The sequence below is a fragment of the Haemaphysalis longicornis genome, unplaced genomic scaffold (genome assembly GCF_048455015.1).
Source record: "Haemaphysalis longicornis isolate Haplotype H1 unplaced genomic scaffold, Haemaphysalis longicornis Haplotype H1 scaffold_2, whole genome shotgun sequence".
Classification (NCBI taxonomy): Eukaryota; Metazoa; Arthropoda; class Arachnida; order Ixodida; family Ixodidae; genus Haemaphysalis; species Haemaphysalis longicornis.
The window spans coordinates 84,852,493-84,872,356 of NW_027526295.1; the positions used below are offsets into that span (position 1 = coordinate 84,852,493).

The following is a 19,864-nucleotide window of genomic DNA, read 5'->3' on the forward strand; positions in this document are numbered from 1 at the left end:
AAAGGGACATCAGCTTCTGCGGTTACAAAACGTCGCATTTCGAAAGAAACAGAAACGACCAAGATATGGCTTCAGGTAAAAAGAGAATATTAGAGAAGTGACGAACGTATTAGAGGCAAAAGACGCTTCCATCAATCACTCGTCACGTCGTGACGCGGCGGGAAGGATGGCGTGAAACTGACGACGCAGCGAAGAAATGACCAGTTACACTCACGCAGCTGCATTCTTTCGCTCCGGTCTTAATTTTCTTCTTTGCGGTTGCAAGGCGAGAGGTTGCAACACAGGTTGCAATGTTGGGGGGAGAGGCACTGCAGCAGTACACAGCAAAACTGCGAGAAGGGGCATCACTTGCATAATGGACACAGGAGTCACCCTCGCTGCTGAGGCTTTAAAACGGCGTACTGCCGTGCAAACTGCCAGTCACAGCCCTGAGTTCCTTCTAGTCTACCCGTGTGCCGTCGAAGCAGCAAAGTAGCGTCAAGACCGTCTCTTCACAGCGAAGAGCCAGTGGATTTTTGCCAGCACATTTTGCGTCCTAAAGGTATACGTCGGCCCCACATCGCAATGAAGTCCACCTGTGGCGCGTTTTGCCAGGTACGTACTGTGGCTTTTAAGTGTATTATGGGATTCGTTTTACTGTCTCGTAATGCTATGTTTCTAACGACTAAACCAGATGTAATTAAAAACCATTCCCAGAGCGGAGCACGTGCCATCTTTATGACATATCCCTAGTTTCCAAATTTAATGAAGTATCGTTACTTAGGTTTCCCTGCTACTAATCTTTTGGGAGACTTCCTAACTTCTTTGTCACGTTTTGCCCTGTCGAAGCACCGAGTAAAACACGATTTCAACGTTCTTAATTCAATTACCGCGTTTCTAGTCGACTGCGTTGTCTACTGCATTTCAATGAACTAGTCTCACTTGTGTTATTTACCGTCACAATGTAATGCAACGCTAACACATAGTGGCACAAAGTAATGCAAAGAACTTTGCCGGGCGCCTTTTATTGTACCCTATTCCGAATTCCTTTCCACGAAGTTTGTAAGCATAATATGTAAACCACATTGACGATAAAAAAACTTTCAATCACTGTTATGGTAACGTGCTGTCAAAGGAATTCAAAAACACCTCATGGTGACGGGTGAAAATAAATCAGTTTTCGTAGCTGCAAGCCCGCTAACGTCTCATGCAGGCTTTGTTGATCTGCATGGTACCTGCGGCTTTGGGCGGAGGCCGGTTCGGATTCGGCAGGAACTTCGGCAGCGGCCTCGGCGGTGGATTTGGCGGTGCATACGGGGGTGGATTAGGAGGTGGATACGGTGGTGGATTCGGCGGTGGATACGGTGGTGGATTCGGCGGTGGATACGGAGGCGGCTTCGGGCCCTCTTACGCGGCAGCAACAAACAGGTTCGCACGCCAAGAACAATATTACGTAAGTGTCCCATTCCATTTTTTCTTCTCTCAACCAGCGCAAAGTCTATATGCTAAGGCATTATATAAAATTGTACAAGCAAACACTCCCAAAATTTTCTGATAAACTCCTAAGCACACATTTGGAACAATCAGTCGACGGAAATATTATAAGCCATTTGACTTAAATTCGTTGCGCCGGTAAATCTAAGCCGCAATTTTGCTTAGAAGAACTTACCCAATAACTGCGAGAAACACTTGACTGTACCACTATGTAAACCGTGCATTAATAAAAACACCAACAGAAAGAACCTTTGGACACTTTTTATACTGCGCGTTATGCAGGATAGGCGCCAACAAATGACCTAAGTAACTGTACAAATACTCAGTCTATTGCTCCATCCCTCATAGCAGTAATTGTTTTATCCATCGCAGAAATTAGCCGTTTGCTTTGGGCATTACTTTGGCATGACGAATGTCTGGGAACAGTTGTGATAGACCTCGAGGTCCTACGGCGGTCAACCAGTCGTGAGAGAGCGGATAACACACGTTAGCTTAGGAAAATTACCGCGTATCTCATCGCTTCGCTGCAAATGTCATCGAAAGACAAGGGAAAGACGTGTGAGTGTACGCAGCACGCGATTGGCATGTGTGTGGTCGTGACGACGGCCGCACAGGACCGCTTTTGCGTCGTGAGTTAGTCGTATCAGCTTCCCGGCGTTCGACTAGGAAGCCGAATGAATCGCTCGTCGCATGCGACCACGCATGCGCCCTTTGGGGCGGCCGCAGCCAATCGCGTGCGCGACCGCCCACCTCTTGCAATGTTCCTCCTTCGTCTCGCTGCTCCCACGATAAACACGGAGGATGTTTTGCTGAATTCAATTCGATTTTCCAATGTCCGCACTGCTTGTATGCCTTCCGCTGAGGCGTTTTGTTTAAGTTGCGCCTCGCGCTCGAGCCACAAGACCAGGGGTCTCGCGGACGCCCAATGTTTTATTTTGTGGCTGGAATATTGTTATAAACACGTTTCTTTTGCTTGCAGTAAAAAAAATTGCGCCCACATCTAGTTTTACTTCAAACTGCCCTGTATGCGCCAGTTATGTGTTTATATTTTCTCTAAAATATCATAAATATGTTCTCTTTTTGAAGATAGCAAAAAAGTTTAAAGCATGCTTCCAGATCCTATAATGTTCCGAAACGTTGTAACTGTGCAAACTTGTCGTTCAAGAGCAGTTGTAATTTTAGCAGAGCGAATGAATCGAGGTACAAAGAGACAGACGGACGGACGGACGGACAGACAGACAGGCCGAATAAATGTTTCGCGTTTAAGTAACCGAAAAAGGATATCGTCTTTCATGGAGTTGGCATATGTGCAGTGCAAGCGTGTTTCACCGCTCGGTAGATGTTGATAAACATGATGATGATGCCGCGTCGTCTGCTGCAGCGCAGAGGAGGCAGATTTTGTAACGATAGTACCTGTGGGACATTGCAAACCAGCTACCAGACGAGTGGTTTCCCGGAGAACGGGCCGGCATTTATACATTTTTATACGCAGCCGGCGCAGCCGTACAGCTTTGGCTACGACAACGTAGACGAGTTCGGCACCAAGACGTACCACAAGGAGCAGGGCGACGCCAGCAACGCCAAAACGGGCTCGTTCGGCTACACGGACGCCAGCGGGCTCTTCCGCCGCGTCAACTACGTCGCCGACGCCGGCGGATTCCGCGCCAAGATCGACACCAACGAACCCGGAACCCTGCCCGGAGCGAGCGCCGACGCCATCTTCAACTCCAACCCCCGTCCAGCCGGCGGCGGCCGCTTTTCGTCTCCGTACACGGCTGCCTCCACCTACGGCGGATTCGGCTACGGGCGCCAGGGCCCCTGGGCCGGCTAAACAAAACCACCGTGTTCAGAATTAGGAAGCTATCGCCTTGTACAAAAGTGCGAAGTTCGCTGTTTGGTTCTTCGGAAAAGGGGTTCGTGGCATGTGGTTTATGGAAGTAACAAGTAGTATCCAAAAATAAAAAAAATCTAATGTATGTTTTTTCCTTGGGCTTGTTCCATCGTCTTGTTACTGCGGTACGTTTAGCGGGAAATCTCACACGCGAAACATAACTTCTGTGTACTTGATCAAGCACAATGGTTGTGGGGTTAAAAAAGATCCGAAACGCAAAGCCGCGTTCAAACACCGTGAAACACATGTGAAGGCTTTTTCAAAATAGGTTCGCTGTTTTCTTCTCTCAAAATTACCGTGAATAAAAACAAACTAAGTCATCAAACATAATACACACCGATTCCGTGAAATGGTTAACAACACGGCGAAGTGCGTAGACAAGACGAAATTTTAGGACGGCTATTACTTAGAAAAAAATCGAAAGCGTTATAAGTGGAGGCAGATCTAAAACAATGTCCCAAAATAAAAGAATAATAACGTGAAAAGGGTGAACCTTACTACACAAAAACATTCCGGTGATTTTGTTCGTTTGTTTATTGGGGTGTTTTAAAACGTACAAGCTTAATAAGCTTGGTACAACGGCTGCGAGGTTACATCACTGTCGGTAGTGGTTATTTATTTACCGTCACAGTCGGGAGCCCTGTCCGGTGGAACAGCTGCATTATGTTATTAGGAATTAGGATGTAAATATGTCTTAATAAAATTTGTAGGGAAGTTTCTGGTAAATCACAATGGGATGCCGTATCAACGCAATGAATTCAGAAAAGAGAGCGCACGGCAAAGCAAGGGCAAGGTCCGCGCGACGAAATACGCAGAGCTACAGGCGCTACGCGTGAGCGATCAGGAATACAAGGTCTACGCGTACCAAGCCGACCCCGACGGCACCGCCAAGGGGGTGGTACACGGCATAGCTAGGGAAGACAGCCTAGAGGAGATCAGAGCCAACGTCTTCAACGAGTACAACCCGCTAGCGCTGGACGCACACCGCATCGGTAACTCCTCGGCGGTCATCGTCCTCTTTCAAGGCCTGAAGGTGCCGTCGACGGTCAAGTACGGCGCAGTATTATTGCGGTGTAGCCTGTACAGACAACACCGCGAAGTGTGTACTACCTGCGGCAAGCTAGGACACCGAAGGGACGTGTGCCCGCAACCGTACGTACGGGTGTGCCTCTAGTGCGGCACGCGCGACCCAAGCGAGGGGCACGATCTCGCGTGCAAACCGCACTGCAAGCTGTGCGGAGGGCCCCATTCAACCGGCGCACCGGGCTGCACGAATAAATTCAAGACCCCGTATGTGGTGAAGCGCCGGCAGTGGGAACGCAGGGAGCAGGCCCCCGAGAACGACGACCGCAGTTTCCCGCCATTAAACCCCGCGCGAGGACGCGGGCGCAGCCGCGGGGGGCGCAGCCGCAGTCGCGCGCGAAGCGACGCCAGCTGTTCCGCCTCTCGAAGCGCAAGGGGGAGGAGCCGCAGCAGAAACGCGCCACGATCACGTGAGCGCGTGGCGTGGACTGCCGTAGTCAAAGAGACACCTGCTCGCCGCGCCCGCTCCAAAACGCCGCGGAGAGACGGCGAACATTTAGACGTCACGCCGCGAACAAGTCGCCAATCCCCACCTGAAAAGAGGATGAACGCGGTAATCGTGTCACTGCGAAACGAAAACGCGCAACTGCGACAGCAATTAGCCGACATCAACGAGAAGCTGCAACGTCTCCTGGCCGCACAGCAGCAACAGCCGCAAGCACCGGCCCACCCAAAGGGGGAGCAGGGACGGGTCCCACTTCCCCCGTCGCTTACGCCGCGAAACCGACCCCAACCGACGCTGCCAACACCGGCAAGCCCACAACCAACGGAGACGACCGTAAGCCTACCACCATCCTCCGATACCGCCATGGAGGCCCAAGAAGACGAGGAATCTCCGCGAACAAGAGACGACGAGCAAGAGGCACGAACCCAAGGTGGAATAAGTGTTGCCGTCCGGTTACGACGCTGCACCGAAAGAATAGACCGCTTAGAGAGGAGAGTCGACGCTCTCGAGCATCGCATGAACGCCCGGTTCGCGGCAGCAGAGCGCCGCCTCGATGCGCTACAAGAGTTCCTACACAGGAAGCTAGGCCGCGATGACGACGTGGCAGTAGAAGACCGCAGCCCAACCGTCAACCCAAGGACATCGCCATGACCAGACAACCCCGGACCAACTCGACGCTCACAATTTGGCAATGGAACTCCAACGGCTTCCAGTGCCGGAAAGCAACGCTACTACAAATCATCCAGGGCGCCGAGAGGCCCCCGGACATCATAATGGTGCAAGAGACGCACACGGAGGACGCCCCGTGCCTCTCGGGTTACAGAGCACACGCAAGCCCCCCGAGTGCACGAGACTGCGGGAAGGGGGCGGCGCAGGGCGTCTGCACCTTCGTGAAGAAAGGGATCCCGTTTGTGAAGCACGAGGGCCTCCTCGGCCGCAGCGCACTGGAATACTGCGCAACCGAAGTGGTTCTAGGGAAGAAGAAAAAAGAGTCCATCCTCTTGGTGAATGTGTACAGCAATCCCGCGCATCGCCAACAGAGATTCCGCACTATTCTGCACACGGCGCTGGCGACGGCGCCGAGGGACACGATCGCGATTTGCGGAGACTTTAACGCCCCCCACAAAGAGCTCGGGTACACCCGCACGACGCTGAAGGGCAAGGAGTTGCTAGACGAGGCGGCCGACGCGGGGTTCACCTTGCACACAGTCCCCTCGTCCCCCACTCGCATCGGCACGTCGGTCACCAGAGACACGAACCCGGACCTCGCGTTCGTCCGCGTCGCCAACTCGGTCAGAGGCGGAGCAAAGTGGCGAAACACGGGCCAGAACATGGGTAGCGACCACTTCGTAATAGAGATCGAGCTGCCGACGACCGCGCGACCCCGGGACGAGCGTCGCCGCCAGCAAAAGATCACAGACTGGAACCTCTTCCGCGCGCGCGCCGGGGAGGAGTCCATGCAAGACATCGCAGATATCGAGAGCTGGACCGAAGACATCGTCCGCCTCATAACGGACGCAACGACGGAGCTCGAAACGGACGAGGAACACCCCGGCATAGACAGCCGCCTGGCAAACATGTTGGAGGCCCGGCAGTCGCTGCAGAAGAGATGGAGGGGAAGGAGAAACAATCACCGTCTCCGCAAGCGGATAGCCACGCTGGGACGTGAGATCGAGAAGTACAGCAGAGAACTCTGCACCCAGCGCTGGCACGTGGTGTGTAACGAAGCGGACGGCCAGCTCCACAAAGGGAGAATGTGGCGGTTGCTGCGTCACCTCCTGGACGAGACCGGCACCAAGGGCTACCAGCAGCATCGCCTCGCGCAAGTCGTGCACACGGTACCAAAGCGCTGGGAAGGGAAGAGACATGCAGGCGCATCGACGCGAAGTACCTCCCGAGCACCCCAGCGAACGCCACGGAGAGTACGCGGGCGCAGACAATCCCGTTCTCGACCGCGACATCGAGGAGTGGGAGGTCAGGGCCGTGCTGCAGACCATCAACTGCAAGTCGGCGGCCGGGCCGGACCGGGTGACGAACAAGGCCCTGCGGAACCTCGGCGACGGGGCCATCGCATTCCTGACGAGGTACTTCATCCGCTGCTGGCGAGCGGGAGCGCTGCCGCGCCAGTGGAAGACGGCGAGAACGGTGCTGATACCCAAGCCGTGCAAGCCGCCCAACATCGAGAATCTGCGCCCAATATCCCTAACGTCGTGCGTGGGGAAGATTCTCGAACACGTGCTGAACAACAGATGGCAACGCTACCTCTAGACGGAAGGGCTCTACCCCGACACCATGTTGGGTTTCCGGGAGAGGCTCAGCACTCAAGACGCCATGATCAAGCTACAACACGACATCCTGGACACGTCCGTCGGCACCCAAGACAACAGGGCCGTGCTCGGGCTGGACTTGCAGAGCGCGTTCGACGAAGTCAAGCATTCCGCCATCCTGGAACAGGTCGGCAGGCTCGGCCTGGGCAGAAGATCCTACAACTACATCAGAGACTTTCTCTCGGAGCGGACCGTCGAAATACACGCGGGAGACCTCCAGCTGCCGCCGAAGAAGCTCGGGAGCACGGGAACCCCTCAGGGCTCGGTGATATCGCCGCTGCTCTTCAACCTCGTGATGATCGGGGTTGCGCGCAGACTCTCGGGGATCCCACAGGTCCGCCACACCATCTACGCGAACGACATCACACTGTGGGTCCCCGGGGGTAGCAACGGCCACATCGAAGACGCGCTGCAGACGGCGGTGGATGCCATCGAAGACCACCTCGACGGTAAGGGCCTGCGGTGCTCGCCGCAAAAGTCGGAGCTGCTGATCGTCCCGCCGCCAGGCAAGTACCGCAAGAGGGAGGCCGAGGACTCGGCGAACATCAGAATCAGAACGAGGGACGGCGCCGTCATCCCCAGGGTAGACACACACCGGGTCCTCGGCATGTACCTCGAGGCCAGCAGAAGTAACAAGACCACGGTCGACCGCCTCGTCACCAAGATCGGCGCGGCGGCCAGACTCGTCCGACGTGTGGCGACATGGCACAGCGGAATGAAGGAGGCCAGCCTCCTCCGACTGCTCCAATCTTTTGCGATGAGCCACGTCGCCTACGTCGGCGCGTTCCACTACTGGCTACGGCAGGAGCGGGACCGCATCAACGCAGCCATCCGCAAGGCTTACAAGACGGCTCTGGGCTTGATATGCAGCACCAGCACGGCCAGGCTACTCGAGCTGGGGGTGCACAACACCCTCGAGGAAATCAGCGAGGCCCAAACGACAGCGCAGCTCGAGCGCCTCGCCTCCACAAGAACGGGCAGGCGCATTCTGGAGCGCCTCGGGATGGGACCGAAGACCACGGACTCGCATCGGCACGAGACGACGCAGCTCCAGCCGGAGGTGATGCAGCGGCTCCGGATCCTCCCGCTACCCCGCAACGTCCACCCCGACCGCAACCGCGGCCGCCGAGAAGAGAGGGCGCGCGCCCTCGCCGCGACGCACGCAAACGACACGGGCGCCCTGTACGTGGACGCCGCCCGGTACCCCGACAGACCCGACGCCTACGTCGCGGTGGCGGTCCGCGCCACCACGGGTGAAGTGTACAGCGCCTGCAGCGTCCGCGCCCCGTCCGCCCGCCAGGCGGAGGAGACGGCGATCGCAGTGGCGCTGACGGACCCGCGATGCACCACGGTGATCAGTGACTCGCGCTCGGCCATCGCGAACTACGCCAAGAACAACGTGTGTGAAAGTGCTGTGCGCGTTGTGGGGTGTCGTGCAGTGATCAGTGAAGCGGTGCCGGCCACCCACCTTCGGTGGTTTCCGGCGCACACGGAGATCAGAGACGTGGGCGGCGGTCACCCCAACCGCAACGAGACGGCGGACGCCGCCGCGCGAGGACTGACCAACCGCGCGGCGGCGGCGACGGCGACTCCGGCCGGCGGCCACCGAGCTACCGGCGGGGCCCCACCTCCTCCTCCGAGCTCCGCGGCGAAAGACCACCGAGAAGACGACGACGACGACGACGGGTGGGACCCGGAGCCCCTCCTCACGTACGGGGAGGTGCTGGAGTGGTACCGGCTCGGCCGCCGCACCGCGCCACCGCCCCACCCGAGACTCACGCGTTCGCAGGCAGTGCTGTTACGCCAGTTACAGACACTATCGGTAATCACGCCGGCACTCGCACGCCACGTGTGCCCCGACGTCTATGTCAGTGATGTGTGCAGTGTATGAGAGCGTGAACGCGCAACTTTGGCCCACATCCTGTGGGACTGTGCAGTGGATTCTGTAGAAGCAGCCGACCTCTACAGCCGGTTGCCGGACACCATCGTCAGTGCCGCGAACTCACCGGACCTGACATCACAAACCTTCGCCGTCCAGCAGCTCGAGGCTGCTCTCGCCAGGCAGAGGCGGAGAGAGGCACCGACGGGGGGGAAAGGGACGAGTTCCCGAGTACCTTTCGCGCGCCGCTCTCGCCGACGCCGGCGGGGCCTAGTCCCGAGGGCGACGTAAACGCGTCGGGGAGAGGGAGCGGCTCTGTGTAGCCCGGACCTCCCCTCTGCTGGCATTGAATAAAGTCTTTCTCTCTCTCTCTCTCTCTCCATTCCAAGAAATTATGTTACTGTATTTTTAATGGCGGGCCATTAAGGACCTTTTACTAATAGAATCCTTCTTGAGTAAGCGGCCGTCGCCGTGCTCGGCGCACTTAAAGGTGGCATGAAGAAAAAATACAAGCTGCATTTATTAAAAAAAATACGAACTTGTCCAGAATAAATTAGCGAGTTTTAGTTGACCATTTTTCACGGTCCACACCGCTCCGATAGAAAGCTGGAGTGTCATTGCGCATGCGTGGCGCGCTTCGTCGCGTACGGCACTGGCTCCAGTTGTGCTGAGACGGCCGCCGGTACCGGAGCGGAACGCCGAAAACGATCAGCTAAAACATTCCACCACTTTTGCCGCAAACTCCGAACAACTAACGGAGATTTTAATAAAACATGGCAAGCACTGGCGGCTCCACTGCCACTTTCATACAACTTTTCGCTCACATAACAGTTCGATTGGCGGACGCCGACCGAAAGCGTCGTCAAGAACCATAACTGGACGATAGCGGAGCGCCTCCTTATTCGCTGCATCACATCACTTGAATGCTAGAGTGCCGATAACCCACTTATAATTACGTTTATATTTGTGGCCACCGGTACGTTAACCTTCCCATATGACGTCACGGTAGCGCGCTATTTGAACTTTTTGCAGCACTTCTAGCGTTTTTGAGATTAAAAGGTATTCATGGCTGTAATGGAGATGGGCGAGATTCTAAAAGGCAGCTATTTTAAATTAAAAAATGTTACGTTTTGTAATAATGGCCTGTTTAGGAAATTGGGAACGACGCTCCAAAACAGCCCCCGGCTTATCTCGCAGTGCAATGGCGCCTCTAAATTGCACAGCACTTACGAACCTGGAAGGGTTGTCGCCGCTGCTACACAAACGTGCGAAAGGAGGATGCGCGACATAAATTTCGTGATAATGTATCTCCTATAAGTTAGCGGAATAACCTGGTGAGAACGTGACTGATTTAATATTGAGACGCTAGTATAAATTCAATCAGTTTTCAAAATCATTCTGTGGACCCCATAGGTGACTCTGCCTAATTTACCTCTCGAACCTGTAAAGAATAGACGGCATAGCTCTCTTATAACAAGTTATTTTGTTTTCATTAACTCAGAATTATTTGTGACCTATGATATTGTGACCGGGCCAAAACTTGTTGAAACGCGCCAAGCCAAATAAAAATGATGGTTTTTTTACAAGCTGCAGCCACACTAATTTATATTGTAAAAATAGTGCTCGAAACCTCTTACAAAATTTGATAACCATTGATACCATCGATTTATTTATTTATTTATTTATTTATCATATACTGCGAACCATTTAAGGTCCAAGCAGGAAAGGTACAGCAAGTCCGAAGGTAAAAGAAAGCCACAACAAAGTTACAACAAAATTGTTACAAGGATACATCATATGTAAGAAAAACATGGCAATCACCATCAAATTTTACTCTTTTACATGGGGCAGAGTACACACACTGCAACACTACCCAAAACAGGGCACCAGACCTTTATGCACACAACATGTTGGTAAAATCAAAGAAGTATTGCGAAAGTCGAGAAACAAAGAGCATTATATTGCCCATCGCCAAAGACGACGCAATTGCCTTTAAGGAAAACAAGTTTATTGAAGCGAACTTGTGCTTCCCTAACAACTCAAAAGAATACAGAGGTGGCGAAGTAGCGGTCAACAAATTGAATTGCGCAGGCGAGGATCGTCAAAAGGAATGCCGCGACGCCTGCTCTGCAGGCTTTTATCTTTCAGCGCGAGTGTTTCTGGAACCGTCAATTTGCATCCAGAACATTGTAGACCAGAGAAGAATATTCTGGGCTAGTGACGGTAAGATGAAACAGCCTGCTTATCTGAAGGAGATAGCCCTTGCGGCATAAACAATAAAGAATGAAAGACGCGCTTCGCTTGGGACACAGATAACTGAGCCCGGCGTGGCCGCGCAGTAAAAACAAACAATAAATAAACAAACCCATACGTGGTTGGCGGCATTACTCCCCCTCCAATAGCGCATCGACCCGATTCTAAAACTAAAGACAATGCGAACAAACAACAAAAAAAGTCCGTCATCTTGCATAGTAAGGTTTCAAGGGAACCACTTGGACGATTTCGGGTTGCGTGCGTCGTCGTGGTGTTCCGGAATCACCATCGGGGATCGCCTCGTAGATGAGTTGCGCGACACGTCGTAGAATCTGGTAGGGTCCAAAATACCGTCGCAGGAGCTTCTCACTGAGTCCGCGCGGTCGGATAGGAGTCCAAACCCTAACACAATCCCCTGGGTGGTACTCGGCGTCTCGGTGTCGGAGGTTGTAGCGCCCGGCATCCACCAGCTGCTGGTCCGTTGTGCGACCTCGAGCGAGCTGGCGGGCCTCCTCCGCACGCTGAAGGTATCCTTGGACGTCGGGGTTGAGGTCGTCGCCTTCTACATGCGGAAGCATGGCGTCAAGCCTCGTAGTCGCCCGTCTTTCGTAGACAAGCTCGAACGGCGTCATCTGCGTAGTTTCCTGGATGGCCGTGTTGTACGCAAACGTGACATACGGGAGCACTTCGTCCCATGTCTCATGTTCAACGTCGGCGTACACTGACAGCATATCTGCGATTGTCTTGTTCAGACGTTCTATTAGTTCGTTCGTTTGGGTGGTACGCCGTCGTTCTTCTGTGATCCGTGTTGCTGTAGCGTAATACTCCTTGCATCAGCTCCGCAGTAAAGGCCATTCCGCGGTCCGTGAATAGGACTTCCGGGGCTTCATGTCGCAGCACAACTTGGCTTATAAACAACTTTGCCACTTCTTGTGCAGTCCCCCTCGGAAGAGCGGCGGTCTCTGCGTAGCGCGTCATGCAGTCGGTCGCTACCACAATCCACTTGTTCTCGGATCGGGATGTAGGGAACGGGTGCAGAAGGTCCATTCCAATCTGTTGGAAGGGCCTCGATGGGACGGCGATCGGCTGCAAAAGTCCGGCGGGTCTCGTGGGTGGCGTCTTTCGTCACTGGCAGTCACGGCAGCTCCGGACGTAGTGGGGACGTCGGATGTAAGGCGGGGCCAGTAGTACTTCGCCTTGATTTTTCCAATTGTGCTGGCTGTTCCGAGATGTCTAGAAGTCGGTGTGTCGTGGCACGCTTCCAATATTTCGTCGCGAAGCTCTGCTGGGATAACAAGATAATTTGTTTTGGTTCCGGGGTTAAAATTCTTCTTCACGAGAACGGCATTTTTCGGGCTGAATGCTGGTAGGTGTCGTCTGTAGGTCCTATACAGAGCGACGATGCGTCCTTCGAGGTAGTCGATTATGATGCGTAAGTCGGGGTCGGCACGCTGCTGGGCGGCTAGGTCGCTCTCCGTCACGACTCCCAAGAACGCGCTGTCCTCATCGGAGTCTTGTGGTGGTGAGTCGACGGGGGCGCGGGACAGACAGTCGGCGTCGGAGTGTTTCCTGCCGGATTTATAGACTGTAACGTCGAATTCTTGCAGGCGCAAGCTCCACCTACCAAGAGGGCCATAGGGGTCCTTCCAATTTGCGAGCCAACACAGCGCATGGTGGACTGTCACAACCTTGAACGGTATTCCATACACGCATGGGCGAAATTTTGAAATGGCCCATAGAAACGCGAGGCACTGTTTCTCAGAGGCTGAGTAGTTTCTTCCTTCCTTGGACAGACCACGGCTTGCATAGGCGATTACGTTTTCGCACCCGCTTTGCTTTTGGACGAGGACAGCACCCAACCCAATATCCCTAGCGTCCCTGTGCACTTCCGTTTCGGCGTTTTCGCCGAAATTTGCGAGAACGGGGGGCTTTGCAGGCATTGTTGCAGCTCGCAGAATGCTTTTTCTTGGGCATTTTCCCAGCTGAAATGGGTGCTATCTTTCGTCAAGCGGGTGAGTGGCTCTGAAAGCGGGCGAAGTTTGCGACGAAACGCCGGTAGTATGCGCACAGTCCCAGAAATCTCCGCACGTCCTTCTTATCTTTCGGTCTCGGGAAGTTCGCGATGGCTGAAGTTTTCGCCGGGTCAGGCCGGATTCCCGCAGCATTGACGACATGGCCCAAAAACTTGAGTTTCTCGTACGCGAAGCGGCACTCTTCAGGCTTCAGCGTTAACCCCGAAGTATGGATGGCCTGGAGTACCGACTTCAACCTTGCAAGTTGTTCATCGAAAGTCGGGGAGAATACCACAACGTCGTAGAGGTATACAAGGCAAGTGTGCCACTTCAGGCCTGCTAGCACAGTGTCCATGTTCAGTGACCTCTCTGAAACAATGTTGGCGCCGTGCATAGCCCAAACGGCATCACCTTGAACTCGTATAGGCCGTCCGGGGTTATGAATGCGGTCTTCTCTCGATCTCTCTCGTCCACTTCAATTTGCCAGTAGCCTGTCTTCAGATCCATCCCTGAGAAGTGCTTAGGGTGGCAGAGGTGGTCAAAGGCGTCATCGATTCGTGGAAGGGGGTACACGCCCTTTTTGGAGATCTTGTTCAATCACCGGTAGTGAACGCCGAACCTCAGTGTGCCGTATTTTTTCTACTCGAGTACGACCGGAGCAGCCCAGGGGCTTTTCGATGGGTGTATAATGTCGTTGCTGAGCATACCTTCGATTTGTGTCCGGATGGCTACTCGCTCGTGCGAAGACACGCGGTAGTGCGACTGTCGGGAAGGTCGGGCTCCATCTTCGGTTATAATTCGGTGCTTCGCTAGGGGTGTCTGACGTACTTTTGAGTTCGACGAAAAACACTCGCTGCAGCGACGCAGCATATCCAATAATTTGTCCCGATTTTCTTGCGCCAGCACCGGGTTCACGTCAGAAGGATGCGGCAACTTGAAAGCATCTTTTCGTGCGCATTCAAAGTCGGCAACTGCGATCACATCACTTGCATCTTGTGTTTCTTCGAAGAACGCATTTTCAGCGCCCTTGTTTAGATACTGGTACACCTCGGTGAAATTAGTGACCAAAACCTGTATAAAGCTCGCGATGCCTCTTGCGACAAAGACACCGCTACCGAAGAGCAACCCTTTGTCACTCTCTATAATACCTTCCACGTCAGGAGCAGCCTCTTCACAGTAGAGGGCGACCATCAAGCTTGCGCGATGTGGCAGGGTGACAAGATCGTCGGCGATCCTTACAGCAGCACGGTGTTCGGGCTTCGGCTGCGGCGTCGTGGAGTGATCGGAGGCAAAAGTAATCGAATTGGTCTGTAGGTCAATTATTACGCCGTTGTTCGTCAAAAAGTCCATTCCGAGAATTACGTCGCGGGAGCAGTTAGGCAAAATGACGAACGCAGCAGGGTACGTGATGCCGTCTATCGTGAGGCGTGATGTGCATGTTTCACTTGGCGTTACGATATGGCCTCCTGCTGTGCGTATATGCGGACCGTCCAATCTTGTCGTAACTTTCTTCAGCTTAGACGCGAATGATCCGCTCATCACCGAATAGTCGGCTCCCGTGTCGATGAGGGCGACCACGTCAAAGCCGTCGATGGACAACTGGACGTCGGATGCTGCCTTCCTCGAGTTCCGGGTGCGTCAGGGGAGCCGCATCTCGGCTTGTGCGTGGTGACGGTCGGCCACTGTGCGTCGTCGTTGTAGTCGTCTCAGCGGCAGGTTCGGTCATGTCGGAAACGCGTCGCGCCGTGTGGTTGTCGTCGTGTTCAGGAGTCACGTCCGGGTTAGATCGGGTCGTCGGGCTGAGGGAATGTCGGGAATCATCGTCTTCCGTGAGTCATTGCGTCGTTGGACGGTTTTATTTTTCCGCGGTCGTGCAACTTTTGCTGCTTTTAATTTTCCCCGCGTGGGCTGGGGGACCTTCCACGTGCGAAATCAGCATTGCTACGGCGGTTGGGCGGCTGGTATGGGTAGGGCGACGTCGATCGGTTAAAACGGGCTGGTCGACGGCTGGTGTTGGACAGGTATTCTTCGATCTCCGATGGGCGCTGGCCGGGTCAGGGGCGGGGTGCGTCGACGGAGAACCCTCGCAAACCGAGCCTTTTGTAGGGGCAGCGACGGTAGATGTGGTCAGCCTCTCCGCAGTGGTAGCGCAGCGGACGATTATCTGGCGTTCGCCACACGTCGGTCTTCCTCGGGGCGGGGGTATGCACCACAGATGGTCGGGCCGGCGACAGGGGACGACGGTATGGAGTCTCGTGATGATAGGGTGCGGGTGGGCGAGGTCGACGGGCCGCAGCCGCGTAGGTGATGACGTGGGGCTCGCGGGGTGCTTCTGGCTTTGTTGATGTATCCAGGGCTTGCTGAACTTCTTCCCTGATGACGTCGGTAAGGGAAGCGACTTGGGGTTGCGGTGGCATTGGGAGAAGTTTTTGCAGCTCCTCCCTCACTACTGCGCGGATGATTTCGCGTAGGCTATAAGCCGGAATCCGCATGCTGTCGACGTAGTTCGCATTGGCCGCACCAACGAAGTTGTGGTCATACTGCATAGCACGCATTTCGAGAGCCTTCTCATCCGTGCTGGTTTGGGTCACGAATTCAGCAATGGTTTAGGGCGGGTTGCGGACAAGCCCAGCAAACAGTTCCTCCTTCACACCGCGCATCAAGAAGCGTAACTTCTTTTCTTCCATCATTTCGGGGTCTGCGCGGCGAAATAGTTGCTTCATCTCCTCAACGAAGATCACAACCCCTTCCTTGGGGTGTTGCGTGCGCGTTTCCAACAAAAGGGCGGCTCGTTCTTTCCCATAGCGTGAGGATGAAGTTTCATGACCAGAAAGGCATTGAAGGACTCTGGTATAGTTCAGTTTCGGAGCAACAGATTCCACTCAGTGATTGATTTCAGGAAAAAAAGAGTGTTTGTATACATTAGTCCTTGCGTAGATTGGCATGATGCTGCCGCTATGTTTGTGACGGGAAGGCCGGGACGAATTTTTAGATGCGAAAGCATCTTATGGTCTCGGCATGTCCCGCGTCGTCGTCAGCACTCACACTGCGCATGCGCAACTCTCCTCCTTACACCCACAGCTGCGCGATACTACACTATAAAATAAGAAGTAGTTAGCGGCGCCCGCTTTCGATCCCACGACTCTCTGACCGCAACGGGAGGTACGTGGTGCTCTTCCCACTACGCTACAAACCCGGGACAGGCGCAAGTGCTACGAACGCGCTTTATGTCCTTGACTCATTCAAACTACGTCAAGAAGCTATTGATACAACTAAGAGAGAGAGAGAGAGAGAGAAACAACTTTATTGGATAGTCTCCTGCAGAGAGAGCAAGCAAGGCTCGTGAAGCTGAACGTCAAAAGAAACGACGAACTGAAACCTTTAGAGGAGGATGTTGAATTTCCCGTGGGAAAGCTGTGGCGGGAAGCGCCACGTGCGTTGCAGCTCAACCAGCCCCGTCCGCAGCGCCTCTGAGGCTGATTGTGGCAGGATGCCCCTAGGGATTGGCCAACCAAAGAATCCATCACGAGCCAGGTTCTCTTTCAACCAGTGTCGTCATCTTCCCGTAGGGGAACCGCCGAAGAAGAAGAAGGAGAAGACAAAGCTGGGAAGAGGAGGGCGTGTACATTGCTCTCAGCCGGTGCACCAATGTCAACAACCTTTACCTCACCAACACTGACGGAGACTACCGATTCTAGTACAGAGATGACATCGACAAGAACATGATGGACGAGTTTCGGCGCATCGAGAACCACCGCCTACTCACAGTAACACAACAGTACTTGCGTTCATTTGCCACCGGTGTGGACCCGGACGCGGAATTCACTCTGGCGCTAGTAAGAACCAGATCACTCAACATAACGGCAACACAATGGAACCACACGGAACCGCCACGATGCTTCGCATCCTCATCAGGGTTCCCCACGGGAAGATGGTGTGATTTTTTACCATGTAATTCTCTGGCTCTATTTCTGGTTTAGAAAAATATGTTAGACGGAGTAAGTTAAGTCGCGCAGCTTGCCGTCTGTGCTCAAGAGGTTCAATATTTGTCAACTGCAACATCGTAGAGGGGAAATCGCGAAGTCGATACCTACTGTAAATAAAACGGGCTGCCAGGCGCTGAATTTTTTCTATCTTTTGTATATTGCTTTTTGAGTGAGGATCTCATACTACGGAGGCGTACTGCAAGGACGGTCTTACCACTGTTTTGTATACTTTAAGCTTTGAGGAACTGGGGGAATTAGCTTGTCGATGCTTTGAAATCCCTAGCTTTTTACGTGCGGAAGAGCGTGCATTTACTACATGGGTTGTCCAGTCGAGGCTTGAGGTAATGGTTACACCCAAATATTTATATTATTCCACTTGTGTAATCTGTGACCCTTTTATATCATATTTGAATTGTAACTTGTTGATTTTGTTGGTGATACACAAATAAGCAGTTTTTTCTACATTAATTACCATGTTCCATTGTGAACATCAAGTTTCCAAGTTACTAATATTTCTGTTTAAAACTTGTTGATCTTCCGTCGAAAAGAATGCAGTCGTCTGCGAACAGTTTAACTGATACACTGACATCTATTGCTTCAACCAAATCATTAATATAAATGTTAAATAAAACACGACCTAGTACGGACCCCTGCGGTAGTCAGGAAAAAAACGTCTAAAGAACACGAGCGCGATCCTTTAATCTCTACCTACTGTTTACGGTTTAGTAGGTACGATGTGACCCAGTTTGTTATATCCGAAGGAACGCCAATTGACTTTAGTTTATTTATTAATTTTTTATGTTGAAACTTATCGAACGCCTTGGAGAGGTCAAAAAAGATCACCTCAACCTGGCTACCAGCATCTTGAGCCTTGTCAAATTTATTAATAGTAGTTAATAACAGCGTAATAGCAGAAAGACCTCAGCGGAAACGGTGTTGCTGTTCGATGAGTATATTTTGAGATTGAAGAAAGTTATGCAGATATTTTTCGATAACATGTTCTAGCAATTTACAACAATGACACATGAGAGAAATGGGCCAATAGTTACACTAATTGAGGGGGTTACCCTTCTTAAAAACAGGAGTCACACGGGCAATACGCTAATCATCAGGTATCGCACCAGATTAAACGGATTTCTGAAAAAATACGACAAGGAACAAGGAACCTGGCAAAAGGTTTAGCATAACGTCTGAGAAATGCGGAAGGGATATCGTCAGGGCCTGTCGATTTTTTCTGATCCAATCGCAAAAGCAATCCGGTTGCACCTTCCAAAAAAATCCGAATGACACCACAATCACCATTTTCACAAACAGCACCGCTTAAACAATTTCACATTGAAAACACACGTTGGAAACACCTCAGCAATTTCTCTTGGATCAGTAAGTACACGATCACCTTTGGCGATTTGATCAAGCCTCGTACCACCCTTATCCGATAAACGGTTAGAGTAGTGGCGATTGAATAGCGGGATTTTATTGTTGAAATGCCACTAAATCACGCAGCGTGCTATTTTGGGCGAACCAACTACCCACCCACGCGTAAACTTATATCAAAAAGCACGAATGAACCTCAGCGTCCTTCCGACGAACAACGCTCCCTATTCTAGTAATAGGTACATTGCACCCAATCATTCATTATCCGCTAAGCTGCTTTTACAGCTGGAATCCTGCTTCACTAGTTAGGGGGCTGTGATCGCACCACACTACATTCACAACCTTTCTTCCATTATTCTCAAAAGCTTCGGGGGAGGGCATTTTGACCATTTCCGACCTCCAGGATCTCTGTCTGCTCGTGTTGACGGCTGTCCAACCGCCCAGAACTCCAGGCGTCTTGGAGTAACCATTGCTTTTAGTAATTGAAGCCTCCCCTTTGTCACTCTTTTCAGTAATGGTAGAAGTAATACAATTTGCATATTTTCTAATAATGCACACACCCACAGTCACTGGTGCTGCGTAGGGCCCTTTTTTAACTACATTGCCCATAACAGTTGAAAATGGGCCTTAAAGGATACACGTAGAAAACCGGCCCATATAAACTCTCACTATTAACAAAGAAGTGTTGTGAACGTAAAATAATGCCACAAAATTTACATACTGCACTTACGTAACTAACCTAGACTATAGAACTATAGCAGCACCTGTAAGGTCCACTGATGAGGTAAGGGGCCAAGCGCCCGGGCAGCGCCTGAGAACCCGCCACTCTGTCTGGTGGCTCAGCACTGTGGACTCTACGCTGCAGCCGTCGCCAATTCGTCACGGCGCACACGGGAGACGGATTGTCTGGCCGACCAAATACCACGAGGATAAACCCCCATTGAAAACGCAGACGGCGCCGCCGGATTCCGAGAAGCGCCGGGGAGCTGTGATTACCGACGTCGGGACGAGCGCCGCGCGAGCCTCCATTGTTAACGCACCCCAGTCAGCATGACGCACAGTCGTACCTTTCGTCCTCACCTTTCGGGGTCGTACGCGCCTGCTGGCCCGCGAGCGGTCCGTTGACCCAGAGATGGCGGCA

At 52.9% G+C, this 19,864-nt stretch overlaps 1 protein-coding gene across 1 annotated transcript; it reads left to right on the forward strand.

The window, feature by feature from the left end:
- Positions 1 to 442: 442 nt before the first annotated feature.
- On the forward strand, positions 443 to 3,378 carry LOC144167219 (uncharacterized). Its single transcript, XM_077696561.1, has 3 exons — positions 443 to 594; positions 1,193 to 1,432; positions 2,966 to 3,378. The coding sequence occupies exons 1-3, from the start codon at positions 565 to 567 to the stop codon at positions 3,302 to 3,304; spliced, it is 609 nt and encodes a 202-aa protein (XP_077552687.1). The 5' UTR covers positions 443 to 564; the 3' UTR covers positions 3,305 to 3,378.
- Positions 3,379 to 19,864: the final 16,486 nt, after the last annotated feature.